Source organism: Aspergillus puulaauensis, chromosome 8 (assembly GCF_016861865.1).
Source record: "Aspergillus puulaauensis MK2 DNA, chromosome 8, nearly complete sequence".
Lineage (NCBI taxonomy): Eukaryota > Fungi > Ascomycota > Eurotiomycetes > Eurotiales > Aspergillaceae > Aspergillus > Aspergillus puulaauensis.
The window spans coordinates 2,065,495-2,081,915 of NC_054864.1; the positions used below are offsets into that span (position 1 = coordinate 2,065,495).

Below are 16,421 nucleotides of genomic sequence, written 5' to 3' on the forward strand. Positions count from 1 at the left end.
AACAATCTAAGTATGGCCGTTGACGAGTTGGTAAGTGCCTGTCAAGAAGGCAAAACCCTACACGTCAAGACCCTATTAGATGAAGGATTAAGCCCTCGTCTCGGTCTACGAAAGGCTCTCGAGGAAGCCATTTTGCATAATCACGCCGACATTGTGAAACTGCTACTCAAGAGAGGCGTATTAGATCAGTGCATGGTGGAATCATCAGAAGATGAATGCCCTTGGCCACTGGAACCCGCAGATACTACTGGAAGCTTACAGTTCGCCGCAATTAACGGAAAGATAGACGTCGTTAGAGCGTTGTTGGAATGGGACATTCGGCTCGTGGACTGTGTGGATAGCCTTAAACGCACGGCTCTTTCTTTCGCAGCCCGGGCGGGTCATATTGAGACGGTACATGTCCTGCTTGTTGCTACTGCAGATATAAATGCTGTGGATGTTGATGGCTTGACAGCACTGGACCATGCTCAAGCAGCCGGTAATAGAGACGTTGTTGAGCTGCTAGAGGCGAAGCTTACAAGGGTTGAAGCGTGATACCGTGGCTCTTGCTATTCTGAATCTAGATCTGGCTTACAACCGATAATCCCATGGAGATGTATAGATTTAAGGATGTATAGATTTAAGACTATTGCACTCAGTAACTATATCCTTTTGGCCATGCTGCCTCTATAGCTTGGAATTTGACAAAGACGCATACCTAACTCAATTAACTTCCAATCAACCACGTTATAGAAATGAATATAAGATCCTTTTGCAGTGTTCAACATATAGACCCGTGGTGTTGTGGATGTTCGGCGATGGCACCGAACGTGGCGAGACTGCTCGGTGAGATATTGCCAACACCGAGATATCCTAGAGCTTTGCATATTTCCAATGCCCATATAATTTGGAGGTGAATACAATAAGCCGGATTACAGGTATAAATGGCCATTACCATTCCGTAGTCTAATCACAACACGATTCCGTGCCCTGCCGTACCCTACCTATACCCCAATCCACTATCGCGAGCACGAACTCAGTTTCAAAGCATAACGAACTCATTCAGCCCAGAAAATGGGGTATTACAATAAGAGTTGATTCAGGACTTCAACATAAACCTTCAATCATATTGACTGCGTGGTAGTCTTTGTCCCTGCGGCCTACAAGGCCCTTTATGCTCAGCCTTGGTATCAAGTCCACAGACTCATCTCTCCAATATTCAAGTTGAGAGCCTTGAATCAATGTTGAAGGTAGTGGTACAAAGAATTTATCTTGAATGTCTCTTGTTTCGGGTCAGTTGTTCTTTATGCCTGCCCAATGCGCAAAACTGGAAATATCATACACAAATAGCAGCCCAAGCCCCTAATACGATTGGGACTTGAGTATCCTCGACTCAATTCGACATCCTTCCTGATTCCTTGACGATACGTTGATCCACATCTGCAAGCATGTCTGGTCTATTCGAGCTCCCGATGGAACTGGTGAACGAAATATGCAGCCACCTATCACCTCAAAGCCTGAATATATTTATCAATTCAAGTACAGTCATCGAGAAGCTCTCCCCATCGGTCCTCGACGAGTTACTCCCTACCCAAAAACTATGGATCTTCAAATGCGCCGCTAACTCCCCGGACCAGGACCCGTTGATGCAGTCTCTGCTCCCAGATCTCCTCAAGCATAGCAAAGCTGACCCCCTCCTCGGAGTCCAGGCCCTACTATGCGCCTGCGCCAACGGCCACGTCCAATCCGTCTCTACCCTCCTCGACGGCGGCATCGACCCAAATGGCGCGGTGGCAGGGGTATCCGCACTCATGGAGGCAGTAGGCGGGCAAGACTACAGGTCCTCAGCATTGGTAACCGGTCGTCTGTTAGCCCGCGGCGCCGATATCCACGCCCAGGATTCAAAGGGGCTAACTGCGCTCCATTATGCAGCCAAGGCTGGGAACACGCGGATCATTACCCTGCTGCTGATGGCTGGATGTGATGTCAACGGCACGGATGCTGAGATGAGTGGGACTTCCCCCATTATACTGGCGAGTCAGAAGGGGCAGTATGCTGCTGTTGAGAGTCTGATTGACCATGGGGCAGATGTGAATGCCCGTGATAAATTGCGGCGCACGCCGCTTATCCATGCTGCTAATGAGGGCATGACGGCTGTTGTGAGGTTGCTGATTAGTCGTGGGGTGGATTTGGATTGTGGTAGTATCTTTGGGAAGGCTGCGTTGTCTTATGCCAGTGAGAAAGGGTCGATTGAGATTGTGAAGCTGCTTGTTGATGCTGGTTGCGATGTGTCTCATCAGGATATGCGTGGCAATACGGCGCTGCATCTGTGTAGCCAGCCTTCTTTTCCATTTACGGCTATCGCTGATATCATTCGTGCAGCTGCCCATGAAGATGTCTAGAAGCTTAGCGGTTTAATGTCTCTTTTCTAACTTGCTTTCGTGGAGTTTGGGTGGGTTAGATGCTGATTCTATCCTAGGTTATACCGATGTGCTAGAGTGGGAGGATATAAAATAGAAATAAAACAATTAAAAACATGTGAAAGTGAATTCATTGTAGGCAGACGGTAAATGGTATTTAAATGGTATACTCCTTGCACACAGCTATATGTATACTTCAATATCCGCAGGTAACTACAGCTCCCGGTGAATGCAACCTCCAGCTATATCTACAACGAGAGTATTCAGGGCAAGTGCGGAAAGTAATAGAATGCCTGACAAATCCAGCTCAGGTATAGACACCAAATACTGCGATGGCAGTGGCAGGTATGAACAAAATAATAACAGTGAAGATAACAGTGAATGCAGTTGTATAGTTCAACTGATAAACAAATCAGCCCCACAGAATAAAGATTTACTAGCCATTCTATTAACCTTATTGTGCTGTTCTAGACGGCTGTCCACAGGATTCTCATGGTGCGTCCAAAAACAACAGTCATTGGCTGCATTTGCAAATAAAGCAGAGTATAAAGGTCCAGTTACAGGCCTTATTGTACTGATAATGAAGAGCGAGTGAATCAAGACCAAACAATGCATTTCTTACCCAAAAGATCTTTAAATTAGGCATCATGCCTGTCCTATTCCAGTGCAGTTAACATTACTTTGATATTCGATACCCCGCCGACGCAATATCTGTCAAGGCAGTTGGTATCTCTTGCTTTGAATAACTGTGTGCTATACAGCTAACCACCGCTACCATGGCTAGGAATATCATGGACCTCCCAACCGAGATGATCTTATCTGTCTTCAAGCACCTGAGTCTTCCAAGCCGAGCAGCGTTTGCCCGAGTATCAAAAAGGGCCAACCGACTTGTCACAGAAGAGCTCTATAAGCTCGATGATAAGAATACAGTCCCGAAGAAAGCTGGAGCAGCTGCAGGTAGTGCTCTGATGTCTGAACTACAATACGCTCTCTCGAAGACCGACAACGAAGACGGAGAACAGCTTATGCTTCGGATCCTAAAAGGCAGCCTCAAGGCCATAAAACGCAGCCCGGAACGACAAGCAGCGGCTCTGATACATTGCTGTACATTCGGTTTCGAACGTTCCCTGCGTATCCTCCTCGACGCCGGAATCCCACCCGACCCAAGCCATGACCTGGTGAGACAATATAGCATGGTCCCTCTTTTTGCCGCCATTGAGAACGGGCATATTAATATCATCCGGAGGATGATAAAAGCCGGTGCAAGCCTACGACGATACGACTTTGACTGCACCGCAGAGATTATCCGTCTGGCGCCCAAGGCTATTGTGAGAGAGATAATGCAAGGCCTGAACCTGGAGATACTGTCCGAGAAACAAGACAACCTGCTTCACAGGGCTTGTACGGATAGTGAATGGACGAGGGAGGATGTCAAGGTGCTGTTGGATCATGGCATCAGCCCTTACCATGTTAACTCGGCTCGACAAACCCCAGTGGCGTATTGCTTCTTCGAGGCTACGAAGAGTTCGCGCGAGGAAGCCGAGATTCTCGACCTTCTGTTAAAGCACGATAATCGGATCACCAATTCTCCATGTGATGAAGATTACCACCCCCTGCATATAGCCTGTGAGGAGGGAACGAAGGAAATGGTACAGCTGTTATTGTCCAGGGGGGCGAATCCAAACTACCAAAACCCCGTCAACGGCCAGTCTGCACTACATGCCCTATCCCAGAGAAAGGAACAGACGCCTGTTATTCTGGCAGCTCTGGTGAATGCGGGTCTCTCTCTAGACACGGATGCCTACTCGTTCAGGGTATTCATGCTAAAGGCCTTGGAGCAAAGCTGGACGAGGTATCTTGAATTCATTCATCAAAATTGTTTAGACCATCTGAAAAGGATGGATTGCTATGATCTCCTCTTCAAGGGCGCTGTGGTTGCCGGAGATATAGACACCATGCAGACTATGATTTCCAGCGACGTCGTTGATATTAATTCGAACGCTTATGAAGCCACAGCATTGATGGCGGCGTGTACAGCAGGGAGAGAACAAGTAGTTGAATTCCTTCTTAATGAAGGAGGTTTCTCTAACGTCAATTACAAGAACCCCCAGAAACTCACTGCCATACACGCTGCAATCAAGCGTGGATCGAGTGCTGAAGGCATAATCCGGCTTCTCCTCCCATCCACCGATTTTGACAACACTCCGGAAACCAAAAGCAATTCCACACCACTAACTGACGCAGCTGTGGCCCTAACCGGGGAGGTTTTCTCCCTGCTCGTTCAGAAGTACATACAGAGCAGGCCCTCGAAGAAGGAATTTACGAGGGCTCTGACCGAGGCGTTTGTGGATGCAATGAGTGCTGACAACCAGGGCACCGCGGAGGCAATTATACACTACATAAAGGACATGCAATTGGCAGTCGAAGATGACCATGCTTTTCTCTTTGCAGCCATTGACGATGGGTGTGAGGAAATAGCCCACTTGCTGATCGACAATGATCTAACGCTGGATACTCCCTTCGGAACGCATACTCCGCTGATGTGTGCAATTGACCATGGGTATAGCGATATTGCCCTGAGGTTGATTGAGAGAGGCGTTGACCTGCATGCCAAATCGCTTGATGGTGAAACGGCGTTGATTCGTGCTTGTGCCGACGATGATCCTGATACCGGCAATGCAGACGTTGTGCGAGAGTTAATACACAGGCAGGTTAACCTGAATGCTACAGACATTGTTGGTGAGGCAGCTATTGACTATGCTGTGTTGAGCTGCAATGCGTCTGCGGTGTATCAACTGTTGGAAGCACGGGCAAACGTCACTAGCAAGCTTCTACGTACAGCGGCCAAGGGCACAGAGAAAGGAATCCTCAAAGCTCTTTTGCGAGTCGGTCCGAAGAGGAATATCAACGCGTACGGGCCAAGCAAATGGAATACTCCGCTGTGTTGCGCTGCATCCTCTGGCAGCGACAAGATGGTGCGTACCCTAATCGAGAACGGGGCAGCTGTGAATCAGCGAAATAAAGCTCATCAGACTCCGCTCAGTGTGGCCGCCATCCAAGGTGAACTTCTCGTTGTCGAAGCTTTGCTGGAGGCTGGAGCTATCGTGGATGCGGCTGATAGTCAGGGAGAAACGCCGCTCTCCTGGGCTGTACAGAATGGCCATGCTGACGTTGCGTGGCTTCTTATCAGGCATGGAGCAAATACCGGCATGCACCGGGCTAATGAGAGGACACTGCTACATGTTGCTGCTGAAAGACAGGATGCGTCTATGGTTTCTGCACTGATGTATGGCGGCTGTAGTCCGTTTGTCACTGACGGTCAGGGGAGGACGCCGTTGCAGCTGGCAGAGAATGATGCTGTACTTGCGGCCCTGTATTCCAGCCACCCAGCAGTTTATGCTCGATAAAGTTCAACTATGTGTCGTTAACTGTAACTACTCAGATGTGATAGCTTGTGAGATTGGTATCATGTATTTAATTGTATTTCAACACCACACTGGCATGTATCTTTACTGAAGTATACACGATCACTTCACACAAAACTAAAGTAAACACCCACTCAGTAAATCTAACCCACTTAGGAGGTGGAAAATATTCCCCAGACGTCGGAGCTCATGTTATCGTCCGGCCAACTTGGTCGGAAGACGCCAGTTCTCTTCGACAGATACGACTGATAATAAACACAGCCAATCTTAATAAACCCACCACGACCTTTGCCAATCTCATCAGCCTGGAGCCCCTTCTTACACGCCCTGTTGAAGTTCTCCCGCATGATCCTCTCGCAGTCCCAGTCCTCCATTGGCTTCAGGAGGTTTTGCGTCATTCCACACTGCTTAGGGGGATCCCACCAAATGTCGGCTATATAGGAGTATCCCTCGTCGTCCTTGCCCACATACCATGAATACGCGGAGCTGTAGTCGCCATCGGCGTTGGTGGCACCCGCGGGGACCTCGCTAGAACACATCTTGGCTACCTTTTTGGCGAACTCTGGGTCTGCGGTTACTTTTGGCCGGTAGATGTGGTCGTCTCTGCATCCTGAAGCCTTGATCAGGGATGGGTCATTAGTGGGGGTATCTTTATCTTTCGTCTTTGTAGAGGCTGACGTCGAGCTTGTCTTCGTTGTTGTAGAGGTTGACTTGGAGCTTGTCTTCGTCGTTGTGGTCAATGTCGTACGGCTACTAGTTGTTGAACTCTTGCTAGTTGTTGATGTCGATTTCGATGTCGATGTCTTGCTGGTTGTGACAGTAGGAGTAGGGCACACCAGGGCTTTACCCCCTCCGTCCAGTCTCTTCACGCGTGCATTGGTACCCCCCGTAGCAGAGTCGCGGACCAAAAACTCCAGATTGCCAGTCTCCTTCCCACCAACCCACATCCGCCAGCGGCCAGATGCAACCATCTTATCCCCTTCCTGCACCCAGTGGTTTAGCAATGAGGCTTCCGCAATGATCTTTCCCGGAGGGGAACTCGGGTTAGCGGCTACCTCCATCGCTGTTACCTCATAGCCTACTAGGACAGGCTCCTGGCCATATGAATCAGCCTGGGGCGCTGGGTAAAGATGGCTGTGAAGCTGGTCTGCCAGCCAGTCAATCCGCTTGGTATACCTCAAGGATCCTGAGGTGCCTCTTGCATACGGCGACATGATGAAGATCTCAGGTGACAGAGTATAATGCAGCGGACCGGGGTTGGCACCAGTCCCAATCAAGTTCTTGATCGGGTCCAACTGTTGAGACTCAGAGTCACCGTTCATCAGTGCATTGATGGTCCACCTCTCAAAGAAGGCCTCTGGCGACAGGACGACCTTTTTTGTTTGCTCATCTCGCTCTATGAAGACGGGCCCCTCGTACATGTGCGACAGGTAGAAGCCCTTCCGCGATACAATCACCACAGACGTGCATCCCCACAGCCCCTTCACGCCGGCGACTCGACGGTCAGCCATCCGGGCGTTCCATTTGCTGCATTGTCGCATGCGTCACCGTCGCCGGGGCAGGATCCACGCTCGCAGATAATGGCAGATGGGGTTGCAGTCTCGGTGACAGTCGTGGTGGTGTCTGTGACGGTGCATCCAGTTGTTGTTATGGTGGTTGATGGCGAGCAGGTGGTGGTTGTGACCGTCGACTTGCCAACAACACTCGATGTTGGCTCGCAGCGAATAGTTACATGATGTGCCGTTTGATCGGGCGTGCAGGACGAGCTGGAAGTTGTCGTCTTTGTAGACTCTTGGTTGTTTGTAGGGTTATTCTTGGGATCTTCGGGATTCTTCGGATCTTTGGGATCTTTGGGGTCTTTGGGATCTTTGGGATCTTTGGGATCTTTGGGATCTTTGGGATCTTCGGGATTCTTCGGATCTTTAGGATCTTTGGGATCTTTGGGATCTTTGGGATCTTTGGGATCTTTGGGATCTTTGGGATCTTTGGGATCTTTGGGATTCTTGGGATTCTCAGGGTTCTTGGGGTTGTCACTGTTCATCAAGCTCGAAATGATATTCTTGACCAGCTTAAACTTCCTCTTGGTGACATTACCCCCCAGCTTCCTCACGTTGTCCGAGATGCAGCTCAACGCATCAATGAGTGCGTCAAGGGCATTGCCAGCCACATCAGCAGCCAGGTTGGCAGCCAGATCGAACAGACCGTCGAATAGCCCCCGTTTCCTCTTATCAGCACACTTGGGGCTTATCTTCTTGCCGACCCTTTTGGCGAAATCCTCAATATCATCCTCGATCTTCTGGAGCCCCTCAATGATCCGTGTCTCACGAGTTGGCTCTGGGTCAATTTCCCACGAGGAGAACTCTGGAATCAGGTCGCGGAACTCAGATGAGAGGGAAGACAGGGTGAATGAAATGGCAGTGACCGAGGGATCCAGCCCCTCAGGGAGAGGAGGCCTGGTTGTAGTCGGACCCGGATTGATGCCTTCAGGGAGAGTTCCTTGATTTCCCTGTGTAGTACCTGGAGCCGGATTTGCGATGCCGCCGCCAGGGATAGCCCCAATGACATGCCCTTGGTTATCGGTGGTTGTGGTTAATGTTTGGACAGCTGCCAGATCAGGAATGACATTTCCCTGGGCATCGGTTGTCGTTGGGACTGACCCTGCAGGGAAGGTTATAGGTATCACATTGCCTTGTTTATCCGTTGAGGTTGTGACTATATCAACTGGGGCTGCTCCGGCTATGGTGGTCTTGCCAGCTTCATCAGCCGCAGTATCAGGGTTATGACTGCCCTGGGCGCCCCCCTGACCAGCGGGGACCGTAGTGGTAGCAGTGTTGCCTGCACCATTATTCGTAGTACCAGGGTTAGGGCTACCCTGGGTATTACCTCCCTGGCCAGCTGGGGCCGCAGTGATGACAACCGGAATAACTTGGGTGCTACCCTGGGCATCAACTGTAGTCTTCATAGTAGTGAGTGTCACGGAGTTTGGCGAGTTGGTTGTAGGCTGGCTACCGCCGCCAGTCCCTCCACCAGAGGCATTGTCGTTGGAATGGCTTGATGTAGAGGAGCCACCGGAAGGTGCATTTGCAGTGCCGGTGTTGCCTGCACCACCCGCTTCGCCAGTGCCAGCTCCAGCTACGTTGGTAGTTGTGGTGCCTGTAGTGCCTTGGGGCTGCGCGGTGATAGTAGTTGCGGTGGTGGTGCCGGCATCACTCTTAGTACGAAGGATGGTGTGGGTGATCACGGAGGTATAAGTGATACAAGTCTCGGTAGAAGTCCTATCACCAGGAGGAAGTGTACTAGTGGAGAGGCTAGTAGAAACAACCCTGACGATGTCGACGTTTTGGACATGGTCATGGATAGTGGTGGTGCTTGATTTATCAGTGTCATGGGTGGTGATGGCTGCGGCTCCTGCATATTGAGCAACGCTGGAGAGAACCCAACTCCACAACACAGGTGAGAGCTTCATACCGTCTGCATTGAATAGATTGAGTATGAGATTGAAGTGGGTCAAGTGGATCAATGGAGGGAATAATTTAGCCTTCTTATAACAGCTTAATCGGGGACTGGGATATGGTGAATTTACAACTACATCAGGTATTCGTAACTATTATTCGTGCTCTACAAATAAACAGGCCGCAACTTTCGGGGTTTCTGGGCCAGAACACCTTGGTAATATCTATATTCACTGCGATTCCATGTAATGAGCCGGACAGGGGCAACATTTAGGGCTTCAGCTCTTCACTGTCGGCCTCACATGTGAGCCCCGGCGGGATATAACCAGGTCGGCAGTATATGAGGTCATAATAGTTGCTCTATTAACTGCCAAGGACGAAGCATGAAGAAATCCTGTGACAAAGGGCTATCTCAGGTAACGTTGAATTAACTGGAGGCAGTTGGTTCACGTCCACCCACACACAAACCGGAGACGACTTACCATCTGTAAGGTCTTCTACTATTATAGAGAACGACTTCTACCATACATAAAACAGTACTTCAAATCCAGTTATAAGTCTTTCATGCCTAGTTCAACTAGGATGGTTTTACTTGAAAACAATAGCATCGATTGGTTGTTTTTCGGGACCAGGGCTGTACACAACTGGATTGATATTCCCGAGTTTATCAAGTGTTAGATTTAAACAAATAATTTAATAGAGAACCGGCTTCTTTGATCCGAACTCAATGGACGCATTGTCTGAGTCCATGGATCCGCATTCACAGTTTCAAAGATGAATCCTCGAGTACATGGAAAGACGTACAAAGCATGTGTAGTATAAAAGAAGCACAATTCCCATTAATACATCGGTCAAGTACCTACCGTTGACCGGTTCCCATACAACATTAATCTATTATTCGCACACTAAATATCAACATGCACCCAGCCAGCCTACTCGATATCCCCGCAGAACTTCGCATATACATCGCAGAATGTCTCGCCGGAAAGTCCCTCAAGGCCTTCGCGGCCACCTGCAAAGACCTTCGAAACATTGCAGACATGGCATCAAAGGAGAAAGCCAGAGTGGCGACGGACTCTGTGCTCCTATGGTTTAGGAACGAACAGTCACGGCCGCGCCATTTCACGCAGCGCGAATGGCTCGACGAGTTGAAAACAACGGTTGACTCGGCTGCCCTGAAAGAATATAATGCGCTTTTATCTGCGTGTCGGGCTGGAGATTTGGACACCCTGCGTGACCTGCTCAAAACCGTCTCTCTCATTCCGCCAGACCTCATCTGGCCCAAGGGAAGGTGTCCCGCAGTCTCTTGGTATACTCCAGTGGATCAGGCAGTGTATTCAGACTCGATGGAGACTTTGGATCTGCTTCTAGCCGCTGGGCCCGATTTCACAAGTATCAGCCTCCACGATATGTCTCGTCTGCTATTCGGCCGCAGGTCATGGAATCGGGCTATGACTGATAGATTGATCGATAACGGCTTAGACATACATCTAGCAGATGCGCTCGGCGATACCTTACTCAATGTTCTATGTCGAGGATGCTGCCACCTACCAAAGCCATGCATTCGGTCCCCACTGCCTGCGGTTAAGTACCTAGTTGACAAGGGGGTGGACGTCCAGCAGCGCAATTTTTGGGGATCTAGTCCACTATCAAATGCCATTGAGAGATCGGAACACGGTACAGGTGCCTGTCCCGAGTTGTTCGACCTGATCCGGTTCTTGCTTGAGTCGGGCTCTGGGGTGAATGCACCATGTACAGACCAGGACAACACGGCTTTACATGTGGCGTGCGAGATCAAAAGCCGGGATATCGTGAATTTGCTACTGGACGAGTTTAATGCAGATGTTGAGGCTAGGAATTTCACTGGTGAGACTCCGCTACACATTGCGTTGGAGAAGAATTCGGGCGATATTTGCGAGATCCTCCTGCAGAAGGACGCGTCCTTGACGACAACCATTTACAGGCACGGGGGGAAGATGAATTATCTCGAGTACGCATTGGATATGGGTCCCGTGCTGCGCACTTTCTACGACGCTTGGATTAAATTTTTCGGATACGGCAGGCCTGATCTACTGCTGGCTGCCGCAGCGGCGATTGGAGATGTGTCTGAGTTGGAAAGACTGCTGCCCTTGTATGAGGCTGGTCGAGACAACGCCAAATACAACGTCAATGTGGCATTCTCACAGGCAGTTCGGTACCAACGAGAGGGGGCCATTGAGTTCCTGCTTCCCCATGTTTCCAGTATCATCGCTGTTAACAGGAAGATAGCAAGAACACCGGCCTTGCAATTCGCTGACAGACTGTCAGATCGGACGCTCCTCAAGATCATGGCCCGAGCACCTTCATCGGAGATTGACGCCTACGTGGACAATGTACGAGATGGACACTTCAGGGCCAATATCCTCATAGCTATGCTTCTCTCTGGGCGCGCTCCAACATCGATCATTATGCCTAACTGCCAGGCTCTGCTAGAAGAGGCTGTAACGAGCCACAACATGGAGGCGTTTAGATTCCTCCTTCAGCATGTCCAGCTATCGGACTTTGACCCAAGATCTATTGTCCAAAGCGCCCTGCATTACGAATTTCTCGAAGCTGTGGAACTTCTTCAGGATAGCGGTATGGGCCCAGTCATCACTTCCAGGGAGTCCAACAGCCTCATACTTTCCGATGCCGTTAGGTGCAGTAAAGCGAAGGCGTTAAAGTTCCTGATCAAGGCCGGCGCCGATATTACTGCAAATGTTATCTGCAGTCATGCAAGTCAATTTGACCAGGCCCCCGAAATGCAGCCCTTTGCAGTGGCTGTTGCGATAGGAAGGCTGCCCGAGATAATGCAGATGCTCCTAGCAGCCAAGGTCGACCCCAACACCAAAGACACACAATATCAGCTATCCCTTCTCTCTTGGGCTTCGTTCTATGACGATCCACACACTGTACGCAGCTTGATCTCCCACGGAGCAGATGTAAACAGCGTCGATATATTCGGCCGGACCGCGTTGTTCTACGCCGCCACATGTGGCAGTCCGGCCATTATCCGCATGCTTCTCGAGGCTGGCGCCCAGCCTGACGTGACTGACATCAACCAGATGACGCCGTTGACTTTTGCCGCAGGGGCTCAGACGGATAGACCTTCTCAGCCCGAACATGAAGTGCGCGATCCAATCCGTAGTTTGTGTGTACGACACTCCTCGCGGGTGTATCCCGCTTACATGGAATCAGCACAGCTGCTACTTGATGCTGGGGCCAATGCACGCCACAGAGATGGTTCAGGGCGCTCGCCGCTTTCTCATGCAGCACAAATGGGCTCGTCGGGACTTGTCCAGAGGTTCATTGACCTCGGGGTGGACGTCGATGCGGTTGACGACCAGGGCCACACAGCGCTGTCTTGGGCGTGCATGTTTGGCCAAGACACGGCCAGGGCCCTGGTGGCAGCTGGATGCGATGTTTCCAGGGCAGATTACTCTGGAACGACGCCTTTGCAGTACGCTGATTATGATAAGGTCGATGGCAGCGATGCCGTGGTGAAATGTCTTTATTCGGGTAATGGTAGATAGTTGTCTAGACATCTTGACTTACTGCTTCTATTGCTGGAATATTCATGTACTATTTCTAAATGATATACCATAGTTAACTATATATATCTTTCCATATGTATTGTTGTATTGAATACACCAGCGGAGTACTGCCCAGCCAATCATATGCACTGAATCAGTTTCCCCAGCAGCAGCGCCAAGACCCCGATCTGGACGGTAAACAATTCAATTCAATTTTATTCATTCAGTTCCATCACGATGCGGTCATTCAATAATCATCAATAACCATCCTGATTCTGTTGTGATCTGCTGCAGTTACTTGTCGAGACCAAGGAACCGTCATTGACCGACCACGGATCCCGGGGCCATAAATATATATATAAAAACAATCAGCACCCCTTCCCTTATTCACTCCAATACTAACCATTCATTTAGGTATGCGAATCCGCCGATTCTCCCCGGTGCCATCACCATCACCACCACCACCGACATTCCTAGCACTCCTTTTTCTCACATTCCTCACAACCGTCCTCTGCTCCCCGCATTCCAGCTCAACCACATCGCTCAGTCGGACACAAAATGCCCCGCGCGCATCCAAGCCGTTCCTCCTGCGCATCCTGCCCCTCGGCGCTTCAATAACAGTCGGCTACCAGTCCAGCGATGGGAACGGGTACCGCAAGTTCCTCCGCGAGCAGCTCCGGTTCGCGGGGTGGGAGGTTGATATGGTGGGGAGTTTGGCGAATGGGACGATGAAGGATAATGTACGTCGACACTTGAATATTGAGCCTTAACGGATGAATGGATGATGATGCTAATGGAATACAGCAAAACGAAGGCCACTTCGGCAAAACAATCGAGCAGGTCGCAAACGCGGCTGTTGATTCGGCCCCTCTACAGCCGAATGTTATCTTGATCAAGTACGCACCTTACTCACACTACTTTCTTTTTGAGAATTGGGGTTCTAACAGGCTTAGTGTCGGCACAAACGACGGAATCCAAAACGTGCGCATCACCGGCGCCGGCGAACGCATCGACCGACTCATCGACGACCTCCTCGCCCGAATCCCCAACACGACGATCATCCTGTCCACGCTGATCCCCAACACGCACGTCCAGCGGGTCGTCGAGCGCCTGAGCAAAGAATACCGCAGTGTGGCGGCGCGGCGGCGCGCGCAGGGCGACCGCGTCATTCTGGCCGAGATGAGCTACTTCATTACGTCGAGCCAGCTGGTCGACGGCACGCATCCGAGTGACGAGGGGTATAAGGAGATGGCGTCGGTCTGGTGGGATGCGATTGAGACGGCGGAGGAGGAGGGGATGTTGGCGAGGCCGAATAAGGTGCCTGGGCAGGCGGTTGCGGCTGTCCAGGGCGGGAATGGGACGAGTGAGGGTGGGAATGAGGGGAGAGGGCTGGATGATGGGCCGGTTGAGGATCCGAAGCTGCCGTATTATGTTGCGCCGCCGCAGCCGGGGGAGACCAGTTCGTCGAGGACGCTCCGAGTTGGTTATTTTGGTTATTTGTGGTTATTGCTGGGGCTGCTTTGGATATAAATTGGATATGGTACATGGCACATAGACGATGTTTACATATAGAACGCATATACTGATCAATATTATGATACTCTATGAAATAGAATGCATATACCGATATTAGATACTCTACGCAGTCTAAGAAAGTAGCGAACGTAATCAAGCCTTGAGCACCAGGTCCTTCAGCTTCGCAAAGTCCGGCGTGCCCAACCCCGTCACAGGATCCCAGCCCTTGGTGGCATTCCAACTGGCATAAGGAATCTCCGGACTGCCATTGTCAGGGCCCCCGAACCGATCATTGCCATCACACCCGGTACTGCCTCCATCCACGATATCATTGAACCCCTTGAACCCATCCTTGTACAGCCACGGGTTCAGGAATCCCAGCACCGGCAGACCAGCCGCAAGACGCACATCGTTCAGCAAGCCCACAACGCCACTAAACACCGGCGTCGACGCACTCGTGCCATCGAACATCCCAACACGCCCCTTATCCACCACAGCGAAGTTCTCCGCCTGCGCCGCAACATCAGGGAACGCACGGCCACTGCGGTTAAAGTACTGCGCCTGCTTGTTCCCTAGCTGCGAGAGATAAGCGCCCACCGCCGCATCCTGGTACTTAGGCCGGGTCCAGAAATCCGAGAACCCGCCCGAGGAGAAGTAGATTCCCTGTTCGGGGAGGGAGCCGTTCACCCCGCCGACGGAGGTCACCCAGGGGCATGAAGCCGGGAACTGAGGCTGGAAGTGCGTCTTGTTTCTGCCGTCGTTTGTAGCGCATGCAGAGCCAACGCCGGAGTCGCCGGAGGAGAAGATCACAGAGACACCGCGCGACCCGAGCTGGGCGTACAGATTGCAGACGGAGCGGGCGTAGGGCTCTGGGACGGTCTGCTCGTTCTCGCCGTAGCTGGTGGAGACGACTTGCGGCAGTTTCTGCTGGTCGAGCTTGAGGATGCCCTCGAGGAAGTCGAGGAAGGGCTCGTTGTCGTTTGCGGCGGGGTCTGGCGAGCTGTGGTCTGGGATGAGCTTGCCGCGGCCGCCGGTGGTGAATTCGGTGACGGGCAGGGGGGCGCTGACGCCGAGGAGGTACTGCAGGTCGAGGTTTGCTTCGCCGCTGTCTTCAGTGGAGGACTGGTCGTTGAGGCCGCCGTTGAAGGGGATCACGGAGAAGTTCTGCCCGGTCGAGAGGGGGGCGTATTTCTCGAGGAATTCCTCCAGGTCGTCGTAGCGCGCGTACTGCTCGAGGAAGCTGGCGAAGGCGACTTTGCTGCCGCGCTTGGGGTCGGGGATGTAGCCGAAGGTGTTGTACAGGTTGGACAGGCAGCCGGGGGTGACGGCGTCCTTGCAGTGGTCGAGGGTGCCGGCGGCGATGGCCTCGAGGATCATACGGCCCGTCTCGAAGAAGGCTGGTTTGGCTCGCATCGTCGCGCGGTTGGAGCGCATGCCGCCGAAGCGTGTAGTCGGCTGGACCATGTTGATGTGCTCGGCCACGGACGGGGGCACGGTGTATTGCAGGGTGCGCAGGATGCGGGCATCGCTCTCGTTGTCGTCGGTGGTGGTGTACCACAGGAAGTCGGCGTCGAGCAGCGAGTTGGCCTGGTCGACGGTCGTGCGGAAGTTGATCCAGTCGGCGTCCTGCTCGTACTCGGAGACGCCGGCGGACTGCAGCCAGCGGCGCACCGAGGCAGTGCAGTCGGCGCTGGGCATGAGCAGCTCCTTCATCTCGCGATAGGAGCGGTAATGGTTGCCGTAGTTGGCGCTGCCGGGGGTCGACATGTCCAGCAGGGCCTGCTCGAAGCCGGGCTCGTCTTGTTGCTTCAGGGCAATTCGCAGGCGGATCGGCTGGTTGGAGGAGGGCGTGCCATCGTATCGCCAGCCTAGTTACAATCGTCATTAGTATAGGATCGCTTATCGCCAGATCAGGATATACCGTCGGGCACGGCCCTCAGTCGCTCAAACGCCTGGCCGGCGACTGAGGCAGTGAGGCAGGACAGCGCCGCCAGCGAAAGGGCTGTGGCGCGGGAAAGAGAGGACAGCATGCTCGCTATTGAAAGAATGACTGGGTGAGGGCGAGCAGCAGAGATGCTG

At 51.8% G+C, this 16,421-nt stretch overlaps 7 protein-coding genes across 7 annotated transcripts; 5 read left to right on the forward strand and 2 right to left on the reverse strand.

The window, feature by feature from the left end:
• Positions 1 to 12: 12 nt before the first annotated feature.
• APUU_80769S (ankyrin repeat domain-containing protein) lies at positions 13 to 534 on the forward strand (the record flags this gene model as incomplete). The annotated part of the gene is made up of 1 exon (XM_041697086.1): positions 13 to 534. The coding sequence occupies one exon, from the start codon at positions 13 to 15 to the stop codon at positions 532 to 534; it is 522 nt and encodes a 173-aa protein (XP_041562652.1).
• An 893-nt stretch (positions 535 to 1,427) lies between these two features.
• On the forward strand, positions 1,428 to 2,381 carry APUU_80770S (ankyrin repeat domain-containing protein; the record flags this gene model as incomplete). Its single annotated transcript, XM_041697087.1, has 1 exon — positions 1,428 to 2,381. One exon carries the CDS (start codon positions 1,428 to 1,430, stop codon positions 2,379 to 2,381), a length of 954 nt encoding a protein of 317 aa, XP_041562653.1.
• Positions 2,382 to 3,175: 794 nt separating this feature from the next.
• Positions 3,176 to 5,806, forward strand: APUU_80771S (uncharacterized protein; the record flags this gene model as incomplete). The annotated part of the gene is made up of 1 exon (XM_041697088.1): positions 3,176 to 5,806. One exon carries the CDS (start codon positions 3,176 to 3,178, stop codon positions 5,804 to 5,806), a length of 2,631 nt encoding a protein of 876 aa, XP_041562654.1.
• A 170-nt stretch (positions 5,807 to 5,976) lies between these two features.
• APUU_80772A (uncharacterized protein) lies at positions 5,977 to 9,290 on the reverse strand (the record flags this gene model as incomplete). Its single annotated transcript, XM_041697089.1, has 2 exons — positions 5,977 to 7,319; positions 7,373 to 9,290. The coding sequence occupies 2 exons, from the start codon at positions 9,288 to 9,290 to the stop codon at positions 5,977 to 5,979; spliced, it is 3,261 nt and encodes a 1,086-aa protein (XP_041562655.1).
• A 903-nt stretch (positions 9,291 to 10,193) lies between these two features.
• Positions 10,194 to 12,827, forward strand: APUU_80773S (uncharacterized protein; the record flags this gene model as incomplete). Its single annotated transcript, XM_041697091.1, has 1 exon — positions 10,194 to 12,827. The coding sequence occupies one exon, from the start codon at positions 10,194 to 10,196 to the stop codon at positions 12,825 to 12,827; it is 2,634 nt and encodes an 877-aa protein (XP_041562656.1).
• A 416-nt stretch (positions 12,828 to 13,243) lies between these two features.
• APUU_80774S (SGNH/GDSL hydrolase family protein) lies at positions 13,244 to 14,357 on the forward strand (the record flags this gene model as incomplete). The annotated part of the gene is made up of 3 exons (XM_041697092.1): positions 13,244 to 13,567; positions 13,632 to 13,723; positions 13,781 to 14,357. The coding sequence occupies 3 exons, from the start codon at positions 13,244 to 13,246 to the stop codon at positions 14,355 to 14,357; spliced, it is 993 nt and encodes a 330-aa protein (XP_041562657.1).
• Positions 14,358 to 14,495: 138 nt separating this feature from the next.
• Positions 14,496 to 16,372, reverse strand: SED2 (S53 family peptidase; the record flags this gene model as incomplete). Its single annotated transcript, XM_041697093.1, has 2 exons — positions 14,496 to 16,210; positions 16,264 to 16,372. The coding sequence occupies 2 exons, from the start codon at positions 16,370 to 16,372 to the stop codon at positions 14,496 to 14,498; spliced, it is 1,824 nt and encodes a 607-aa protein (XP_041562658.1).
• Positions 16,373 to 16,421: the final 49 nt, after the last annotated feature.